General features: G+C 40.4%; 1 protein-coding gene across 12 annotated transcripts in view; it reads right to left on the minus strand.

Annotated features, from left to right (window-relative positions):
- LOC105685545 (nuclear receptor coactivator 2-like) overlaps positions 1-23,302 on the minus strand; it is a 41,337-nt gene that overhangs the window by 12,283 nt on the left and 5,752 nt on the right. For all 12 annotated transcript variants that reach the window (XM_048652197.1, XM_048652196.1, XM_012399744.3 and 9 more), the window contains 2 exons: positions 1,319-1,426; positions 974-1,112 (listed from right to left, as the gene is read on the minus strand). In XM_048652197.1, the coding sequence (XP_048508154.1) occupies positions 974-1,112; positions 1,319-1,426 (247 nt within the window). The remainder of the gene's footprint in view (positions 1-973; positions 1,113-1,318; positions 1,427-23,302) is intronic.

Here is a 23,302-nt window from a genome sequence, read left to right on the forward strand (position 1 = left end):
AAAACAACAAAAAAAACTAAGAATTAACAACAATTTATCCGACAAAAATTATAGAAATATATATATATACACCAGACACATATATATACATATGTACTATTTCTTTTTCTGTAATACCGACGCGAAATATCGAAGAATTTAAATAATAACCGCGCTTCGCCGACTGCAGAGTGTTACTTCGCGTCCTTGCGATTACATTTTGCACCATCAATAGATAGCGCGGCAGTATTCGCAATGATTTAACTTGTGGCCTCGAAAAGTCGGTGACTCCTCCTCGAAGTCCGACAAACGTTATGCGATGTAGCCTCATCGTCAGCCACACTACGAAACAGTCTTGTTTTTCACGGAGGGCGATTTGCCGCAAATATGTATGGTGTATACACACCGTTCGCGAACTGAGTAATTATCATAATCAACCCCAAACATAACAAACAAGAACAAAGAATGAGAGGGAAAGAGAGAAAGTGTACGATAGTTTATTTCAATTTACCAAATAATATAATTTTCTACGCGTTGGTGAACTTCATGTCCATCAGCAATTGATTTGTCTGCGGGCGGTACACAGGCGTATATATATGTATAAAAATAAAATTATATATATATATATATATCCAATAGCCGAGCGAAATTGCGTCTCACAGCGAATTGAATATTCGAATCGATAAGAGAGTTGTAAAAAAAAAAGGAATAAAAGATTCGAGAAAAAAGACCAATAAACAAAAAGGTATACATCTCACAAGATGTATTCAGAATTCGCGGTAGTCTTACAAAAGTAATTCAAAGATCTTGGACAAATAGAGAATAGGAACAAAAAACAAGAACGACAAATAAAGGATCAAGAAACGATACGAGGTACAAGAAAAATGGAACGAAAAGAGATTAAATTACCTATAACTGAAATAAAATAATAGGAGAGAGGAAAAAAAAATGTCGAGACGTACGCATATATTTACGGTTCTCGAAATGTATTTACCTGATCGACGGTTCTCTGGAGAATTTGACATTTATCGGTCTTGCCAGAGCTCATGTCCGTGGCGGAGATCAGCTCGGCAAGCTCGTCGATGTAGAGGTTCTCCTGGGTCCTGCGTCTCTTCTCATTAAGGCACTTGTTACTGTAACGACAAAAGTGAGCCAATCAGATTCTAGAGCATTGTGCAATTAATAATTGATCACAGAGTTCAAAATCCGGTATCGCACTCTCGAATTTGTTGCGATGATGTAACGTCCCGTTAACAATCACGAGGTGATTCGAACTTTTAAGTTTTTATCACAAACTTCGATAATGATAGATCAATACGATTATTGGTCTACGACTTACATCTGAGACTGCGGCTTTGCATCTGATTTTTTTCGTTTCTTGGTAATGTTGCCAGTGACTGCACTCATTTTGACCCACAATGGGTCCTGTAGATCACATGGGCCAGGCCTGAAACAAGAAGATTGAAAATTCTGGATAAATGAATCGGCCACGTGTCTGAAATTAAAAATTGAAATAAAAAATCTGTCGATTATTTCCATCTGAGGGCACAGTTTTTCAATGTCCCGTACGTACGATTAAAGACGAAGGAAAGAAAATTCAATCAATTATTCATTCGCAAGAACCCATAGGCATGGAGAAGAGGAGGGACATGAGAGAGAAAAAATTTAATAACGCTCTCAAGTTTCCCCGTACAATTTCGATAAGGCGCGAGATTCTCATAGGCCCCTCGAGTGTAATGCAATAAAATATCACGATTAAACTCGATACGACATTATTAATAAATTTTCTCAGGCTATTTGCGGGCTCCTAGAGTCTGAACTTGAGGTTCCATATTCAATGATAGCATCGGCCGACGATAATCTTAGAGAACATTACAGGGTGTTGGAAAAACGTAGACTAAATATACGCGTGTTGCAATAAATTGTAATCGCAGATGAATAATCGTCAATCACAATCTCACCTAGTTATCGGAAAGCAATAAAACAAACAAATACCTCATCGTTCTCGACTCGGTAATTACAATGAGAACAATGAAAAAATAAAAAGACAAAGATAACTCGATATCCTCAAACCGCCCTTTTCGAGTACCAATTGTAAATTACAATGCCGTAGCCGCTCTTACAAGTAAATTGATGAGTCGCGCGCGATTGTAAAAGCTGCTACCTCCGTATGTACGCTGTGACTAATTATTTATTTCCATCCTTTTTTTTTTTTTTTTTTTTTTCTCTTTCCATTTCCGTTACGGATGTGTAAGTACACGTACAATGTACATATATGCACACGATGTACGCATCTCTGTACATTACAGGGAACAGCCAGTCATCCGCTAATTACCAATTACAGATTATTATCCCTAATATTGTTATTACACAGCAATTAAAATTTACAAAGGACGATTTCAAAGAATCAACGAGAAAATCCCCGACCAAGATACATCGAATTAAATAAATTAAAAAATGGAGTATAAAAATATATCACATTATCGGGGCGGGGGGGACAGATCTACGCGGTGTGCCTTTATAATATACGAAAATTGTTCGATTGTAAATTTTATCCAAAGTATTATATAGTTTTCGATTTTTCTTGGCGCAGCATTAGCAGCAGGGGCAGTTTGTTAGTCAGTTGTGTTCGGTTGTTTCATCGGTTGCTGATGTGTCGTATGTATGCGGGATCTCTGCTTGTAATATAGGTCAGTGGGCCATGGCGATCGCATAACACGCGGACATGCGCGCTACACGGTGGCTCATCGTCGTCCCACAACCAGATATGTAGATGGTATTGCTGGTTACTGCTCACTGGTTGCTAATGCGAAAATGTCTTTTTTCCCCTCGCGATCATCTTCCCCGTGGTCGAAGCGATCGGTCCTCCTCCTCCCGTGTTTCTTCTGATCGCCTTCGAAAGACGCGGATCAACCGAACGAATGAATAATCAAATGACGTAACGTTAACGAGCGTTGGTCATTTAATTTTCGTCTATCTTACGATCCGCGTATTATTTTCAATCCGTGGAACTCTACGATTCTTTGCAGTTGGGCAGTAGGCCACCGCAAAGCTCGATATGGGTAACGATTACCATGAGATTATCATACGATTATGATATACGTGAAATTAAAAGACCGCGAGAATATAGAGAGGTACGCGTAAGACGGTATACCTTGTACACGAGCTGAGGCGAATTACGCGCGAACTGTCGTCGTATATCTTGTTAGTATCGCGTACGAGTATCTCTGTACGGAAAATGAGGGGAAGGAGGTTCGCCTTTTGGTCGAGGTTCGCGGCTATACGAAGTTCCTACTCGTTGTGTCGGTTTGTGCCGTTGCTGTCCGTCTTGACTGAATCACCGCAACAACGACAACAACTACGTGGAGGAAGATAACGGCGGTTCGGCACCACCATCACCACACTGCCACGACTACCGACTACTACTACTACGGAACCAACCATTACTACCACACCACCATAATCGTATAAACTTTCAGTTTTCTTTCTGGCAACGTCACTGTTTTAGTTACTCAATCGATAGGTGGTACAACCTACTGCAGCACAAGAGAGAGAGAGAGAGAGAGAGAGAGAGAGAGAGAGAGAGAGAGAATGAGGGAGGGGGAGGGGGAGGAGCGAGAGGGGGGAAGATCTCCCTACCCCTCGAAACTCACCTCCAAGATCACATCTGCACGCAAATTATACGTGATATACCTGTACGAGTAATACGTAATTCCGCGCCTTATTTCGACAGCATCCAACAGCTTTCATCTCCGCTATCACAAATTATGTTTTACGTAGGTTATATACCGCACCGTGTGTATCACGTGAAATATAACTAGTAAAAATTCTGGCTACCCTGCGACACCGAGAGAGAAGAGAAAAATATGAAAAATCGAGAACGAGAACCGAGACGAAAATAATTTCAGAGACTCATTGGGATCGTTGAAAAACTAAAATAAAATGAATCGTAGATGAATGTTGAAAAATGCCTGATCGAACTTCGATCAAATGATGGAATGTGGGCTCGTATACGGTATACGTACAATGAACATATGGCATAATTTTTCTGGCGATGATAAATACCTCCAGAGCCGAGCTATATGGGGAGCGAACGCGTAAGCAGAAAATCTTTTATGCCAAGCGTTGTTCGATTCGTGAAGGTGAACGCGAGGCGAGTGAAAGTGGCCCATGTGTTGTGGCAATGAACGTGACATGCTGACCAAATTCTTTAGTGGAGAATGAAAAAAAAAAATATATAAATTGAAAAAAAAAAATAGAATTAGTAATAGAAGAAGAAAAAACTACGGTACAATGATGAGGACAAATTATTATTAATAATATATCGTAAGAATAAGTCATCACCGATTGAATTGAGCACAAAAATAATTGAATAAATATCCAAAACTAAGACCAGAAGGGCGTAACTGTTGCTTTTTGAACTTTCGATCAATTTTATGGTCGTAGGACGTGGCCCAGGAAAGTAGGCGAAATGAAATTGAAAATTTTTGTTCGAAAGAAACTTAATGGAAACTGAAAATCTTTTACTTCCGGTAAATTGTATACATACATTTTTCTTCCGTACGCCATTTTGTCGGCTGCGGAGCTTGGATTTTATAAAATCATGGGAAATCAGATATTGTCACCGAACGAGAATGAAATGGTGATATAATTCGAGTTTTATTTTTTCTATTTCATTTTTTCGTCGCGCCTCACATCTCATCCGAACAAGCGTAATTTCCAGATTTTTTTGGCTTCGCAATTTTGTGGGATGCTTTTTCAAGGCAGCATTTGCCGATCAATGTGCGTTACGCCCTTCTTATCCGTACAACCCTAAATATGTATGATGAAAAATGTAAACAGAGCAACAAATTTCAATTTCTAGGAACGGTTTCTCTTAACGGACACATCCCACTGGACCGTGTTCAAAATCGTTGCCAGAATTCGTGGCGAAACCATTTTTTTTCGACATACCTTACATTTATTTATTATAACTTTTTTTCTTCCACCTACTTTGAAACATCGAACATTGCCAATTTTTGGTTATTTTCATTTTCATTTTCATTTTCATTTTCATTTCTTTTTTAACTTCGCTTCTTCCTATTTCTCGTACATATTATTATCATAAATCGATATCGGGTCAATTGGATTATCTCTTCTTATCTATGTCGTATCTCCTCAGCAAATCAAACTCAAATGATTATATCTAGTTCGTTCTTATTATCCGTGTCGCGTTCAAGTTACGAAGCTTTTATAATTGAAGATGAGAAAGACAGCGAGAGAGAGAAAAGAAAAAAGTAGTATCAAATTATATTCCTACACTTGATTATTTCCTCCGACACACGATTACAAATAAAAAAAAGGGGAAAAAAAATTAAAGACAAAAAAGAGGAGAGAAAGACGACGAAAAAATAAAATCGTAAATAAAAATAATAATAAAATGAATATCTCTTGAATAATGTGAATGTGTGTAGATAAGAATCTCGTGCAAAAGTTGATGCCAGCTATAGATATGTATTGTATAAGTACATGTTCGAAACAATAAAAATAGCTTGTAATTAACTAATTAGTGTTTGAAAAAAATAATGGTTACATTAATTATTACTGCAGGGAAACATGACTGAAGAGGAAAAAAAAAAGAAGAAATGAGAAAAGGTAAATAAATATAAGAGGGAGGGAAAAACGTGAATGACTCTTAACGCAAATCTTTTTTTCTTTCCTTCTCGTTTTTTTTTTTTTTTTCAGAATCAGAGAGATTGCAGAAATAATATGCGGTATGAGTTATTTTCTACGCAGAATTCGACCCGACTGTGACTTCGGCGATTTCGCCGACGGACATCTCATGCGGGGATGGACCCATGTGATACTGCAAAGATGCCCGATTGAGAAGAATCCGATTATTGGAGGGTGATGGTAAAATTCAACCCAAATAATTATCTCGGTTTGTGTAAAATCGAAGACGGGCGAACAAAGGGATTTAATTGAAGAGGGAAGAGGATGAGAAAAATTGAAACGAAGTAAAAAAAAGAATTGAGGGAAAATGGAAGGAAACAAAATGGCGTGCATCATGCGCATCGTTTAAACACGTACGTACGTGGGTCGTTGCTGCATGTGGTCGCGAGGGTAGATACGTACGATATATTTATGTACGGCTAACTGCGATTGCGAAATGAATCTGACTCGCTCGATACTGCGAACTACCTGGAGGAACATAACATGACCGTATCCTGCTAGATACGACGATGGTTGTTTAATTTCGGTTATCATAATATAAAAGCAATGAAAGAAAAATATTCATCCGTGTATCGCGTGGTAAGAGAGTACCAGAGGCAATAACCACCTACTACGCTGATTCGATGAGATGGAAAGAACCAGGAATATAACGAACAAAAGGAGAAGAAAAATTTAACGAATCTCATGTCATCGTCGTATGGCATTATCAGGGGAGCGTGTACGGTAGAAAATTGCGGTAAATTTCATCGAATAACTATAACGACTCCAGAAATTCAGTCTCAATTATAATCAAGGAAATTTCTATGTTGTGCCAACTCAATTCTGAAAACGGGAGAACCACGCCAACGGGAACCACATGTTCGAGATTCGCAACAATCGTATGGCAGAAAATCAAAAACTCGTGTTGCTAATTCGGGCTGTTCCTAGGCTACGTGATACGATGCAAAAAAATACTAACAATAATAATACCTAATGATAAATAAACATTTTCATCGAAATGTCGAAACGAAATGAGGGGGGGAAAATATGCAAAATTGATCAATCGCAAATATTCCTAGAAGAGAATTCTTTTTCCTTGTTCGTAGAGAAATTTATGGGTAAGAAAAAGGAGAGAAAGGAAGGGAATACACTCGAGAGTCTTCGCCGCTTCGGCATTTCCGGTTGCGATAAATTAAATGACCCGGTCACCGCGAAACTAATAAACGTAAAATTGTAACAATCTCCCGATATTTCCTTGAAATTTTATAGCCGGTAAGTACATTATGTGAGATGAGAAAATTCTTGTCGGTGATTCTCCCGGTGCTGCTGCGTCGACAAATACTACAAGGTAGAGAGACCCGGTCGCGTCGTCATGACGACGGTTGGCGTCCCCGGCGTTACCACGATGACGTAACATCTCTTTCTCTCTCTTACGTCACAAATAGAATAAAAAATCCCTTTTTCCCTCCTCGTCTACGTATGTATTACACGTACCTATAAAACTGTACGTACATAGTAATTCGTACGCCTTTACACGCGCGAAGAAATACATAAAACGTCACGCCGCGATGGCCAAAATCGATTCATGTAACACACCGTTACGGTCTCGCCATTATCGAAGACTAGGTATATTTCGGAAAATCGATATCGCGACATTTCGGGGTTCGAAAAAAAATGTCCAAATTTCACGGTGATGCAAAAAATGAAACGCTAAAATCACGACGATCATGAGCCGAATCGGCGGATCATAATTCGCGACAATCGAATCGCTCGAGATTCTCGTTATGCTAACTCATCATCGATGTTGAGTTAAAAAGTTTAAGGTTCCACTTATACAACGCGCGTTCGGTATTCGGCGTTCGCGAAACCGAGAAAACATATTTATCATCTAGAATCTGCAGCAGCATGCTGAAAGCAGCAGCAGCAGCAGCAGCAGCAGCAGAAAACCGAGTGCTACGACCTCCGCGACTCGTTCAAGGCTTGACCTTGGACATCATAAAAGAACGATTCATCGGTTGAATATCGAATATTTCGCAAAACGACCGACCGCAGCTGTTGTCACCTGCAACGGGTTGATTTTTACAAGTTCCTTCGAACGATCATCGCTTATCTTTGTGAGAACCGCCACCGTGGGTAGCCTTACACATGTGTAACGCCGAGTGCACCGCACGTTCCGAGTGCATGCCTACTTTACTCGTCAAGTATATGCTCGAGAAATGGGTAAATGAATAGTTGGCAAAGCTCGTCTCTCCATTGGGATCATCGAATCGGTTATTATGCCGCGTGAGAAAACGAGCAGAATTCAATTTTCGTCGGTGTTATACATGCAAACTTCGTAATCACGTACGTTATCGATAGGTACCCCGACTGCGTCACGGGATTCATTTTCTTTTATCTCAGTTTCTTTATTTTTCCATTTTTCTTTCACTTTTTTATTCTCCCTTACTCGCCCACTTGATAATACCTAGATATAAAAGAAAGTGCAACGGACGCAAACGCCTCGAGAGTTGTTCAGTCGCGCCTGCGTCCGCGAACGTTGTCTCCGTCGTCGTCGTCGTCGTCGTCGTCGTCGTCGTCGTCGTCGTCGTCGTCGTCGTCGTCGTCGTCGTCGTCGTCGTCGTCGTCGTATTCGTCAGCCATTGATAAGGGGGAGGGAAAATAAATAATCGAGCGACTAAAAATATTAATAATAAGAAGGTAAAGGAATATCCCGAATCGCGGAACGTGCGGTTCACCTAATGAGCTCGTACCTGTCGAAAATTCAATGGAATACGATGACGATAATTTTCATCGTCGCCGACTCGACTGCCAATATTATCATTAATTAAATGGAAATTGAGCCGCTGCAGATGTCGAAAAATTAATTTATCCTCCCCTACATCCAGCCCGCCCACTTCTACTTTCCACTTCGTTTGCTCCCCATTCCGACCATTCTCTCTCGCCCAACCGAACCTCATCGTTTTTCTGCATCACGTCCTGATCAATAGTTACAAAACCGTCATACGTCGCGTAGGTGTAAAATAATATACGTAACACCATAGCCGACTATATAGAATATCATGTACCTACGTAGGTATAAGAAAAACTGCGTCGTAGCTCGATTTTATTTCATTTCATTTCCACCATCTGCTGCTGCAAGCCGCTGCGCAGCTGTAATGAATGAAAAAAAAAATCGAAAAAAGATAAACGATGTACGAAGAAAAGAAAATATTTCATGGTTGTATTTTAAAACGGTTTAAAAAGAAAATTCTCTGAACGGTCGATGATAAAGATCGTGTAAATATAAAATTACAAAAAAAGAACCAAAGAAAAAGGAAAACTGTAACCATTTATATTCGTACGTATGTATGTATAACGTTTCAGACGCCTCTTAAAAAACGATTCGAATGAGCGGAAAAATGAAAAACGAGACGTAAATAAATAAAAAAAATAAAAAAAATAAAAAAAACCGTTTGTTACCATTTCGTGCGGTTTGATAAAAATATTAACAAACGTCTCAACGCGGTATAGGTGTACTGAAAACGGTTGCGATGGAATTATTGGCTACTGCAGTGCGACCGCATCGAAAAACATTTCTCCATTTTCTTTTTACTTCTCGCGCTAGCTTTTTGAATCGTTTAACCAATGAGTAAATGAAATTCCACGCTACGAATTCCTTCGACGCATTTCTTACGTGTACGTAGGTACATTATAGTATAATATTGTACACATAATTACATTTAATTTTATATTAAGACCAAGAGTTTGTAGCGATATGTGCAGGTTAAACTTTAACCTTAGATAGAGCAATTAAAGTTCGTTACACAACGCGTATAAAACGGCGTCTTCTACTCGTATATTTACTCGTGTTTCCACCGTACTAGAAATTGTTGCCGATGCCATTTTTCAATTTTCCACCACGATTTCGTATCGCTCCTCTTCGATTCTTGATTTTCTTCCTTCGTTAATTCTCGCACAGCCCCGATTTCTTTATCCCCACTCGTTAGTCGTATCTACCTACGTACAGATTCCACGAGCTTTGCCATATTTCATACTAATTTATAATACCGACGAATTGTTTTTTTTTTTTTTTTTTTTATCATTTAGAAAATTAACTATCTAGGTGAGTGAATATTAAATTCAACAATTGCATTCGAGGTGAGAGTTTTTTGTGCTATCATTCCTCGCGTCTAATAATGATCCTGACCTTCGAATATTTACGGTTTTATATATCACACTCGTCGCACAGTAATATAAAATATATAGTATACGCACTGATAAGAATGTAACCTTTGATTGTTAGATAATTATAAATTCATGGTTACAATTCATATACATACTATTTTATTTTTCTAACCTGATTACGTAGTATTTTATACACGACACGTAGAAGACCGATCCCTTTAAATCATTGATCATCAAAACTCGAGAATTTCCTTATCGATCTATTCATTGCTTGATTTTTTCATTCTCATATGTATTTTGTTAATTCGCGACGATGTTATACGGTCGAACTAAAATACCTGAAAGCAAATCAAATTAAATTAAATTAATATACTATTGATAAAAAATTACTAATCGCGACCTTGGAAATATATACGTTACATATACACAGAAATTTTTCAAGATAACACACACGAATTCTTTGTTCTTTCTCTTCAAATACACGTATTAGAGTGAAATGGGAAGAAAAAGAAATATATAAATTCACGGCTAATATATCCAAACCGTGAGTGCTCCTATCGCAAGAGATTAGAATTTTATACCATATAAGGATGAGGCGATGAGCAATCCATCCGCGGATATTAATACGAGAGAGAAGAAAGAACGAAGACGTGAGGAAGATGGCAACAAAAAAAATTAACATAAGAACCGAATGTCCCATTTTCTTGGTTTTACTTCACACGAGAAGATCGTTATCGCGAATTTTCTTTTCGAAAAGAAAAAAGACATAGAGATTTTTTTGAATATTCAACCAATCGAATTAGTGTAATGAAGCGTAATGTATGTAAATATTTATTACCATAATAAATGGATGAAATGTAGGTATATTATAACGTATTGAAACTATACTCTGTGTGCGGTTTTTGTGGTAACAAGTGACAGTCGTATATCACTCGGCTTAGATCACCGTCCCAAAATGGCGTCGAAGACCCTGACTATTGGCGGTGGGATAATATATGAAATCGTCAACACCTGACGTATTAGATTAAATATCTCGATATATATAAACCATGCGCCACGGCGATCGCAACCGATTTGCAATAAATAAATGAATATATACTTTATCACGACCGAGTATGGGATGAAAAATCTTTAAATTCAACGTCGCATTTTTACATTATAAAGAATTTCATACTTTTATAAGCTGCACGACGTGTAGATGTATACGTGAAATAACCGAACGATGATCGTTCGGATCCGCGAATAATGGGGAATGGAACGACATCGGTTACGCCGTGTTGGCGTGATGCAAAAAAAAAAAAAAAAAAAAAGATAGAAAGGAGATTAATATAGGTATAGTCGTGTATACACGTACACATAGATGTGTGCGCACACGCCTCTACATACACTTAAAAATGAATAGAACAAGAAAAAGGAACAAATAAACCAAAAAAAAAAAGAAAAAAAAAAAGGTAAAACAAAAAAATGGTTTTTAATTCCCTAGTCTCTGCTGGCCCGCAGCCATCTTGGATAAAATCAGCGAGGCGAAGAGCTGCTGTTGCTGCTGCTGCTGTTGCTGGAAGGTTACGTTAATTTCCGCTTGACGTTGGTCTAGGTGTATCGCGTGCTACGGTGTAAAATATACGGGGTGTTCGTAAAAACTTACGCATGAATTCGCAAAAAAAACTAGTAGAAAAAAAAAAACAATTAAACACTCGCCCAATAGAATATTGGGAGCTACGTCGAAAAACCAAAGAAAATGAGAGAGGTCCACCTCTACACAGCTATATTTTTCGCGTTTCAATTTCGTAATAAAATAATGACGATCCCTTTCGTTTCTTTATCTTTCCTTTTACGGTTTACGTAAAAATTTACGTTACTCAATCCGATCGATTACAATAAAGCGTAGCTCCGTAATCGATTCGCGGTTCGTTTTGATGAAATTTAAATGAAAAATACATACATGCATTTTTCTATTAATTCCTTTTCCCCTTTGTTAGACGTCAGCATCTTGTATATCAAATTTATCTCTCTATATATAATGTGTATACATTTATGTATTATAAACGTAACGTTACGGTGGATGAGGAGGACGTTGAAACTGGTTCAAGGATGGTTAATAATTTAGCCATAAGTTTACGTAGAAAATATACGTGCACACGATACATACATTTGCAGAATACAGTAAATTCTAAAATCTGCGCAATTTTCTGTATATTATCAAGCAGGTATTTACTCTCCATCGTATATCTACACGCGTTTCTCGCGTACGGAATACGGGGAGGAATAAATGTCTGTGAGATTATTCGAACGCGATATTATTCCTCACCGCTGACAATAAGAGCAACACGTTGCAATTTTCCCTCGCAACGTACACAGATGCGATATTGTAAACGGATTGATCAATGTCATGGGGTGTAAAGACTCGCGTAATCCCATTTACGGTAAATATATTAGGGGATTAAAAGAAGGAGAAAAAAATAAAATACACAAAATAAAAGTAAAACAACAACGTTCTCCCTATCCCTCGAGTAAGTTATAAACGTCACGTGCCCCAGGTATATCTATAAAGTTAATAAATGTTTATCCAATAAACGTGCGACGACCAATGAGGCATCGGGAAGGCGATAAAAATTAGAGGAAAGAAAGCAGCGTGATGAAGGAAAAGAACAAAGAGGAAGACCGAAAAATCGACGGAAAACGAGTCGAAGAACGACAACGTGCGTTAGACAAACGCAAAAATAAATAAATCTAAAAAAAAAGAAAGGGAAGAGAAAGAGAAACAAGAGGATGCGCGGGCGTATTTGTTCGGTTTAGAAACGAAGCGGGGTGTCGACTGTCGGTCGGTCGGGACATTCGGATGGACTTACGGACGGATGGACCTGACCTGCCCCAAAATCAAGTTGGCCTGCGTGCGTATAAACTTGTGGATTGGGCGCGCCGGCTGGTACGTCGTCGTCGTCGTCGAGTAGTAGGTAGTAGTGGTGGTTTCTACGTCGGTAGTGTTTCCACATCACCGCGACACACGTCCACCGGTGGTAGGCGGGTAGGTGATGAGGTTTTACCGGACGTATATGGAAAGCTGGGAACAATTCCCTGACACGGCGTCGATCGGAAACCTCCGAGATAAAGAAAGGAGAGAAAAAGAGGGTCCTTTCCGATGCACGGCAAAAAAGGCGTATAAAGGAAAAAGAAGGAGGGGGGTTGAGGGAGAAAATCCATCGCAGCATGCACGCGGGGAACGACGGAGCCGGATTCACCGCGAGGAATGAATAATGTTCACGGGGTTAAAAGATTTTCCCTCTTTTCCTCGTCGCTGCACCTGCTCCCGATGTTCGTGAATCGGAACAATAACGTCGTCGTCCGAACGACGAAGGAGTAAAAAATTTCGTCGAGTTGAAATTTTGGTAACGATTCGCGTACGTTGTCGCCAAATTTTCGAACACGCGAAGAATTGTACAAACCCCCCGTATAAATGTGGATATCAACGGTTCTAATCCAATAAGATTATAAAAAGGAACAATGTGAGAAAGAAAGAACGAAGGAGGAAAAAATGTATATAAAAGTGTGAGAGGTATGGCAGAAAAGGAGACGGTGTGGGGACCAGGAGGGGAGGAGAAAGAGAGTGTAATTACTCATTTCCAAGAAGATATCAAGATGTAAGTATACTCGAAAGATCGTCATTCGTTCCAGCCAGCCAGCCAGCCAGCCAGCCAGCCAGCCAGCTAGCTAGCTTAGCCAGCAGCAGCAGCAGCAGCAGCGCAGCAAAAGCAAAAGCAGACGGAAAGACAGGACCTTGAATACGTACGTACAACGTACATAGAGATAGATGTACCTATACAGAAGGATACGTATGCACGTACGGATACCGCGGCGTTTCGTGGTGGTGTAGTAAAAAAAAAAGAAAAAAAAACCTCACCAGTGGAACATATTGTAGCCGAATACCAACGGCGCACGTTTTACTTCATCGTCGGACACAAACGTCACGCACCTTCGACGCGAATCGCGAGTACCGAAGTAACCGACACACGACGTACCGAGCGAAACGAAACGAAACAACCGAAAGCAAACGCGAACGAACGCCGCAATCTGCACGAGGAACGCAACGCAACCGACGTACAAATCGACCAACGACGAATAATGATTTCATTTTTTTTTTCAAAATAACTTTTCCACACCCCGTCGCAAGACGATAGGGGTGACTCGTCGAATCGACGTCTGTATAATTCCGCAGCGGAACGGAGGCGAGAGGGAGGGAGAAATTAATTAATTAATTGAAAACGAAGAAAAAATGTCGAGAAAATGGAATGGAAGCGAAGAAGGAAAACATGTGTCGTTGGAGCGAAGCCTCTGGATGATTGTAAAAGTATAGAAATATATCGACGAAGGAGAAATGAAAATACCTAGGCGCATGAAAAGTCGTCGGGGTGTTACAACAACGTGGAAGACCTAGTGCTGCATTAGGTGTACCCATTGCCATCCGCTGCGTAATTCGGGCTTGAGACTGGTGGCAAAGAAATCGATAGGACGAGGGAGAGAGAGAGAGAGAGGGAGATGGTGGGTGGGTGGGTGGGAGGGAGTTGACGCTACCGAACGAGATGGGAGCGGGGGTAGGTAGCGCGAAGAGAAGAGGAAAGGTGATGGAAGAGCGAAGGGAGGGAAGGGAGCGAAAGGGAAGGAAGAGGAGGGAGCAAGGGGAACGGGATGACTGCAAGGGGTGGAGAGAGAAGGCCGGTCTGGATGCGAACGGAGGGTGAGAGGGTGCGGAGGCGTCGCAGAGGGCTTTCGGGGTGGTGTTGAGGTTGGGGTTTTCGTGCGGATGGAAGCGGAGGCGGAGGTGCGGAAAATATCGATCGGTCTGCGAAGGACAGGCGTCGGAGTATAAACAGGGGTCAAGGTCGTCGAGCGCGCCGCGAGGGGCCTGCGTTCCACACACCGCAAACTCCGGTATTTTGACGTTCTCGCCTCGCCAATGTTCAATCTCGCATCACGTCTCGCCACTACTTCGTATCGAATTCGCGCCCTCGAAATCTCCAATTGTCGACGCGATCTACTACCCCCTCTATCAAAACAAACAAACAAAGAAAAAATTCCCCCTTGATTCGTACGACGCAAACGAGTATCGAGACTTCGAGCATTCTCGTTCTCCTCCCTCTCTCTTTCTCCCTCAGCCCCTTCCGAACAACCTCGTTGACGTTGACGTTGGTGAGAAAAATGAGTAATGAGAATTGTTTTTTTTTTTTTTTTTTTTAATCTATGCAGCCTCGTTTTATCGTAGTCGTCGGTCTGTTCGGCGTCGCCGACGGTTGATTACAAGAGCAAGAGTGGCGTCGCGACGCATGCGTTGTTTTACGACGCTCCGCTGGTTGCTGCTTATGCCCGGTGGTGCGGTGTGGTGACAGCGTAGGATCCGAGACGACCAGACGAAAGTAAAAATACTAGACGGGACTGTCAGCTGTTCACTGTTTACACCAAACACCCGACGATACACGAATTCGATAGATAATAATAACGATAATCGAGTTGGAAGAAAAAAAGAGACGCACAGAGGATTATCCGGATACACAAACGGCGCTGCCGCGGATGACGACGATACGCCCGTGTTTTTCGTTTCACCTTTTTCGAATATCGACGTGCATCGATCGCATTTTTCAGACACACGCCATAGTGAAATGAATCAGGAATAGCGATGATTGAATAATTTCGCAATCAAAATTACTCCGTAGCGAGGAAATCCCATCGCCGCACTTTGCTCCGGTACACACATTCTACCGGACCACAAATCTCAGTTTCATCATCTCCACATATTCGACGCATTTCCGGTCCCCACACCACGAGAGATTCTTTTCAACCGCAATAACTTATCAAAGATCTCCGTTTAGCGAGGATTGATAAAACGCATCTCGTATTTCACTCGCTTCGTGGTAACAACGAGGTTGCTAATAATTTTGAAAAAAACCAAATATTCATCGACAAGATTCACCCCGAATACCCGCCACCGAAATACATGGGTGTCCGATTCGAAGAGAGAGAGAGAAAAAGCTGCGATCCTGTTTTCCGCAAGATATCAGCTGATCATCGGCGAGGGCGCGGGGGCGTTACGAAACCCGGGTCCGCCGTTGCTGCGGAGAGTCGGAGTTGCATTTCTCGTAACCGGGTTACGCGATCGACTCCGACTCGACTCTCATTCGTATCGGTACTTTGTATTCTCGCGCGTTGATGTCTCTACCCGATAATTATTCTAAGACGATAAAGAAAATGATCAATGTGACCCCCTTACCGGTAAGCTCTCGGTGGCGATCGGAATCGAGTAACGAATACGATGAGAATAATTTACGATAATCATAAATCGGTATTGAATTACGTACGCCGCCGTTGGAAAATCACGAGTGCGTACGCACGGCTGGGAGAAGTTCGATTAACCTGCGACACGTGTACCTGCAGTTTCGAAAAAACTTGCATCGCGATGTAATCCGAAGAGTCGATAGGATACGCGAAAAATATCCACCTGCGATAATTTATCCATCCCGTTGTAGGTGCGTGCGTATGAAATCGGAAGGCGTAGAGACAGGCAGATATATTCGTCCTTGATTCAAAAAGTGAAAAGCCTAATTTTTCGTTCCATAGATTGTCAGCGTTATATGTATACCGGCGGCGCATAGCCCGATAGAGAAACGCCGAATTTAAAAACTATACATCTAGAATATTTTGATATTGTCGGAAGAGAAAAGCGAAGGTCTAATAATCGCGCTGGGACCATGACCTAAAATCTAACAAACTATAAAACGAGCATGTATACCGCATAGCAAACTACAAACTACGCTGTACATAAAAATAATCACGGGGTGCTGCCACCGAGGCGTACGGCTATTCGCCTATGTAACCGAGGTGGTAACGTACCGCAAGAGTATTGCGTAACAAATGAAATAGAAAAGAAAAAAAAAAAAAAAAAAACGGACAGAGAAGAAGAACACCTGAGCGAATATCAGTGAGCCCCCTTCGAGATTGAAATTTTGTCGTAATATCTCATTCTCTAACGATCTCCCGGATTTTCGTTAACCGTAAACTGCCTCGAATTCCAGACGACAAATTCCAATTTTATTTTAACGATCTTCTCCGCCTTCGCCACCTGGGGGGAAGGGGGGGGGGGAGCAAATCATCTTTTACATTTCAAATTTTCATTAGCGACTATTTGTGAAAAACCTGTTCAAATAATTGCGAAAAAAAAAAAATCGGGAAGCAAAAAAAGCCGACGCAATTTCGAACAAATCTCGAAACTTTGCGGCGGGCAAAAAGAAAGAGGAGGAAAGAAAAATCAGAGAAAAAAGAAAGATAGGAAAAAATACGGGTATATAAAGGAATCCAGGTAATCGCAAAGTCACACGGGTATGTGTACACGAAGTCTGCATGCGGCGAGAGATAACGTGTGATAAGTCTAGACTCAAGAATTGCCGTTGCAGCGGATAATAAATTTCAATCCCGAAACATTCGTCCGTCTCTTTTCCGAGACATTCGGTCAGACGGACAGAGACACTCGAGTGATTTGACTGACCAACTTCTGCCCGTCTCCTCGTCCACCTTTTTCCTTTTTAATATTTCCTCCACCCACACGACGGTGTCTCACCGTTTCTTCGTTTCTTCGATTATTTCCCAAATCAATGTCCGCGAATGATCGACGAGTTTGGTAATTGTCGATAGAAAAAACAATTTGTATGTATTTTTTTTCTTTTTCATTTCATAAGAAGAGCGCAGTTCCTCGCCGGTGATTTTAGGGGCGCCCGACTGCGAGTTACGATTCGACCGATGGTTGAATTTCGGCGAGAGAGAGAGAGAAAAAAAAAACGTTGGGAGAAAAAACTCCAATGGACGGAATTAAGACAGAGAGAATCGTTCGGTTACATCCAGAGAGTTTTCCTCCGAGTGGTGTGTGTCGTTGGTCGCGGTGGCGGGGATATTGCTGTCGGTATGACGTCAAACGGTAGTGGCCTAATCAATAGCGAGGCTCGCGGGATGCGAATGCGAATTCGCCGCTGATCGATAGTTTTAAGCATCGCAGACCGGCTGCTGCTGCTGCTATACTTTCCTGCTCTACCTAGCCGATACGTAATATTTACAAAAATACACGTCGAGACAGAAGGAGAAAAGGGATTGTTGAATTTTCCTCAGCATCCCGAACACGAGTGTGTAATAAAAAATGAAAATTAGAAAATAATCGCTCATCTCGGTATAGAAATAATATTCGCACAACGGCGTATTTCATACCATTACGTTGTACACCTATAAATACCGAGGTGGTATGAAAATTAATAACGATAAGAATATTAACAATAATAATACCCGCGTAATTAAGGTGGTTACAACCGCATCATACACGCGTATATACAATAATGATCAATAAAATTATCCGCGTAACTAATTCGATATTTTGTTACGAATCATTCGAGATGTACACGGATATACGGCGTAGCCATGTAATAAAATCTAATCGTGTGCGTATTCGGATCATCGACGGTGAAATTATATCACGATAAAAATATGTACTTTTACGCTGAAACACGTCGATAATATTCATCGTTACAGATATCGAGAGGGTCTTCTCCGAGCGTGTCGTAACGGAGAGGAAATTTTTCTCTTTCCTTTTCTTTTTCTATTTTTTTTCTTTTTCTCTTCCTCCTACCTGTGTAACAATTTTACACATATGCCGGTGGTAAAATAATCCACTGGCACTGGCTGCCGGTCGCTCCTAGAGGAGAAGAAGCAGAGAGGATAGGCGGAGAGGCGGAGAGGCGACCTTCCGAAGTAACTTTCTAAACAAAACTGCCTTCTCAACTCGACTCGTCTTTGATTGTGTCACTTTAATTTGACGGCTCGTTAAAGCTCGCACGACAAACACACGCGGGGAAGAATTGGAAAAAAGGAAAAAAGAAATAGAAAAAATAGAAAAAATCAAAAAGAGAAGAGAGAACATTGATTACACGCACGGCAAAATTGAACGCTAGTAATAGCAGATACTCGAGTATCCGAAGGTTTCGCGTTCGGGATGTTTCTCGATTAACGGTATTTTTATGAAAAAATGAATATCGTACGTGTATCTTTCACTTAACACGTAGGGTACCTAGTGCAGATGAGAGACGGAAAAAAGATGCTGATTTCACTGGTTCTTTTTTACTTTTTATTCTCCTCCTTCCTCTTTTCTATATTTGTATTCGCGGGTCGGGAGTGTCTATAATGTGTGGAGTGAGGCTGCAGTTATTGTAGCCAACTCAACGTAACATGTTATTCGGCTTCGGTCGCGTTCAAAAGTTACATTGTACGTACTTATAAAATGTAGGTACACGTCACTAATGTAACTGAGAAGTTCGAGGGGGCAACGCGCCTCATTTTGTACTTTGAAACGCATTATCTCACCGATCGAGCGGACCGAAGAAAATGGAAAATCGAACGAAAGCGAATGAAATTATCGTGGAACGTTGTCGCATACGTGACGTAGCTCGGAGAAAATAACAAGGAACGAAGAAAGGGAATAAGAGACGAGAGAAATCGTTTTGAATCGCAGGGGCATAATAACTGGAACGAAACGCAGCAGCGATGTCATTTTTCTCCAAGGGCGAGATTTTAGGGGAACGAAACGAATCCTCATTATTTCGATTACGCGGGGTAGGTGGGTGGGCGTGTAATCGCAGAGCCGATGACGACGACGTTCGGTTTTCAGTTTTCCAATTAAACGATATTTCCGTCGATCGATACTTGTGGGAATTTTCGCGGTGTGGAGAACCGAACCTACGATCGACTCTATCGCGAGAATATAAGGAGACTCGTAAACTCGCTTGAACAGAACGTAAACCTAATTTAAGAACGGTTGTCAAGGTTAAGGCATGCCCCGCTGCAAGAGTCACTGCCCCTGGCAAAAGTTTGGCCGCATCTCAATTCGCCTCCTCCCTAACTAACCACCACCGCAACTACCGTCACTGCTAATGCCACTGCTGCTGCTGCTGCTGCTGCTGCTGCATTGCGCTCAGAGAAATCTGCAGCCAACATCTACTATTCTCCATTCCCCGGCATTGATTCACCCCAACAATATATAACTTTGAATAAACCGGAAACGTCCTGCGCTCTTCGGTCCTCCATCTCCTCCTCCGAACTACCGCTACTCTCCTACAGGCTATTCCACAATTCGGCGGCATCCGTGAAACGAAGAAATTCTCAACGGATTATAAACTTACAAACTCCGCGGGGATATCGCTCGGTGATTCTTCTCCCCTACGACGACATCGTAGTTGAAAATCAAAATCTGTGGAGAGTTAATTACCCGACCGAGTAAGCGATGAGGAATTATCACAACGGGTATGGAATAAGGTAAGCGAAAAAGAGGGAACCCGCGAGACACCGACGTTAATTAGGAGTCCGTAGACGATGGATAACCGTATCGATCATTCGCACCTACGAAACCATGATGAAAAAAATATATTTGAAAATAAAAAAGGAGAGATAAAAATTCTACGAACGAACGGTTATAATGTACGGACTGTTATATGCGTACGTCATACGTTTGAGGAAATATTTGTTTTCTGGTTGGTAGATATAGAGTCAGGTAGGTAGGTAGGTAGGTAGGTAGGTACGTAGATATACATAGGTGTTATTTTTATTATCGTGAGAACTGTGTTCGCAGCTGTTAAACCTGCAGAATGTTCTCGTTTTTTTTTTCCTCTCTTTTCTTTTTTTACCTTACATTTTCAACTAATTGTGAACGTATGCCATGTTATCTGTAGCCCAAGAAGCATAAAGAAACTTCTTCGACAAGTTATTCTAGTTATCATACGATTGATATCGACGGAATACAAAAAAAAAAAAAAAAAATTAACCGGGTCGTTCGTCGGTATCTTCGCCTCGCTCCAATTTTTTTCTTTTAATCTTTTTTCCTTCGATTTCTACGTCAATATTTATTTCTTTGTATTTATTTATGCAAAGAAATAAAACTGAAATATGATGAATTAAAAAAAGAATAATTCAACTAATAGCTAACAACGAAATTAATTAGGTTGTCGGATGTCGAGTGATTCAAGTACGAGTTTCAACCCTCCTCCTTCTCCTCTTCGCTGATTCGTCGTCGGTAAACTGACCCTGAAGAGGTAATGACCGCGGAGAGTAGAGCTGGATAGCAATTGTTGAAAAAGAAGAGAAAAAGAAATAGCGAAGACGATGGAGGAGAAAAATAGACACGAGTCCGCTCTCTTGCCTTTTCGATAATCAGCGAGACTGGAGAGACTCGTGACGTAACGATAGGCGATTTCTAAAATCGAAATCGACGAGGTCTTAATTCGTATACGATGCTACGTCACACGTCGGTCGGTTAGTTTCGTTGATTAGTTATAATAGTTGCACCAGAGAGTCGTTGATATTTCATTTCAGTTTCGTACGGATCTTTTTTTTCTTTGCCCGAGCTGTTTAAAATCTGGTTCGAACGATCGAACATTTTCTATCTAACGTGAATTATAGATCTCTTCTAGATCGGAGGCGAAACGATTCCGTCTTTGTTCGATCCGTTCTTCTTCACGCCTCCCTATCATTGTGTTTCGGGATATGTATGTATTTTAAAATTAATTTAATTTTTTTTTTTTCTCTTTCCTTAAATGTCATAACATATCGGTTGTTATAATATGAATGTATATACAGATATAGAGAGAGAGTTCTCGTGACGCAACAATGAGATTATCACCGTGTATAGTTGTGGTCCACTTTCTCCGCGTTAGCATTGAAACACATAACATGTCACGGGGCCATAAACTAGTCGACGTTTAATCCGCGAGGATTATTGGAAAATTCATATGTTCCGGGGTTTTGGGAAACCCTTTCATTCGATGTAGGGGGTGGAACGAGGTAAATATAATAATGTAGGTGAACGATCGTCGACAGAGAAGACAATTTCTTACCGAATTCGAGCAATGAAATGAAGAGGACGAGACTAATATGAGAAAATTGAAGGAAAAAAGAAGGTCAAGAATTTTTGAGCATTGTAAGTTTTTCGGGTCTTCATATTTCGTAAAATGGGAGGACTGGCAATGCGGTTGAATTATCTAAGAGACTCGACACAGCGCTGTGACAAACCTGAAGTGTTGTCTTTCATCGACTCATAGTCAGGCTGTCAGTTCAAGTATATATTCTTGAGAATCGGCGATACTTTTTTTACAGCGCGGGTCCCAGTTGTTCAAAGATTGATCGAAGCGTCCCGTGCCCGCGGTTTACAGCAACATTAACGACGAATGTTAGTCCAATTTCGAATGTAATATAAATACACTCGGAGGTTTCTTTTTATTTTTGTTCAACAAAGACGATGTCAAATTAAAGTAGCTTATAGCCTTAGATTTCCCTCAAAATTGGCGCCGGACTTCGACATTCTTTATTTATAGGGTTTTCTATGGTATTCTTGAATATTTTCATTTCAGGAATCCGAATTGAGAGCCCAATTATTGATCTATTTATGAAATTGATCGATTTATCGCCTATTTTTTACTTTTTGAAGCAGAAAAATTGAGATATCTCGATGGGAAAAATTCGTAGCTCAATTTAGCCAACGGATTCGTGTTTCTGGGGTCACAATACATTAGAAAAGCGTCATACGATCGATTTAAAAAATACTTCAATACCCAAAAATCGAAAAAATCCAAAGAGGTACCCCTTGAAATTTTGTCGATTTGGGGTCAAAAATTTTTTTTTTATTTTATATGCTATTCTTATGTATTTTGAGCTCAGTAATCCGAATCCAAAAGAAAAATTGATCTATCTTCAAAAATTACCGAGTTATCGCCGATTTTTCGCATTTTTTGGCATAAAAATGGCGATAACTCGAAGGAAAAAAATCGCAGCTCAATTTGGACAACGGATTCGTGTTCCTGAGGTCAAAATACATAAGAAAAGTGCCATACGATCAATTTTAAAAAATAAAAATTTTTGGCCAAAATTTGAGATTTTTTGAAGGGGTACCCCTTTGGATTTTTTCAAATTTTGGCCAAAAATTTTTATTTTTAAAAATTGATCGTATGACACTTTTCTTATGTATTTTGACCTCAGGAACACGAATCCGTTGTCCAAATTGAGCTACGATTTTTTTCCTTCGAGTTATCGCCATTTTTATGCGAAAAAATGCGAAAAAATCGAGATAACGCGGTCATTTTTGAAGATAGATCATTTTTTCTTTCGGATTCGCATTCCTGAGCTCAAATTACATTAATATAGACTAAAAAATCAATTTTTTATTTTTGACCCCAAAAAGCTGAAAATTGGCGATAACTCGGTCAATTTCAGAGATAGATCAATTTTTCTTCCAGATTTGGATTCCTAAGATCAAAATACGTAAGAAAAGTGCCCTTTAATCGTTTTTAAAAATACTTCATTTTTGGTCCAAAAATCGAAAAAATCTTAAGGGATACCTCTTGGATTTTTTTTCGATTTTGGGGTAATAAATCAACATTTTTTTTTTTATTCGGCGTTC

Source organism: Athalia rosae, chromosome 3 (assembly GCF_917208135.1).
Source record: "Athalia rosae chromosome 3, iyAthRosa1.1, whole genome shotgun sequence".
In the NCBI taxonomy this organism is placed as follows: Eukaryota; Metazoa; Arthropoda; class Insecta; order Hymenoptera; family Athaliidae; genus Athalia; species Athalia rosae.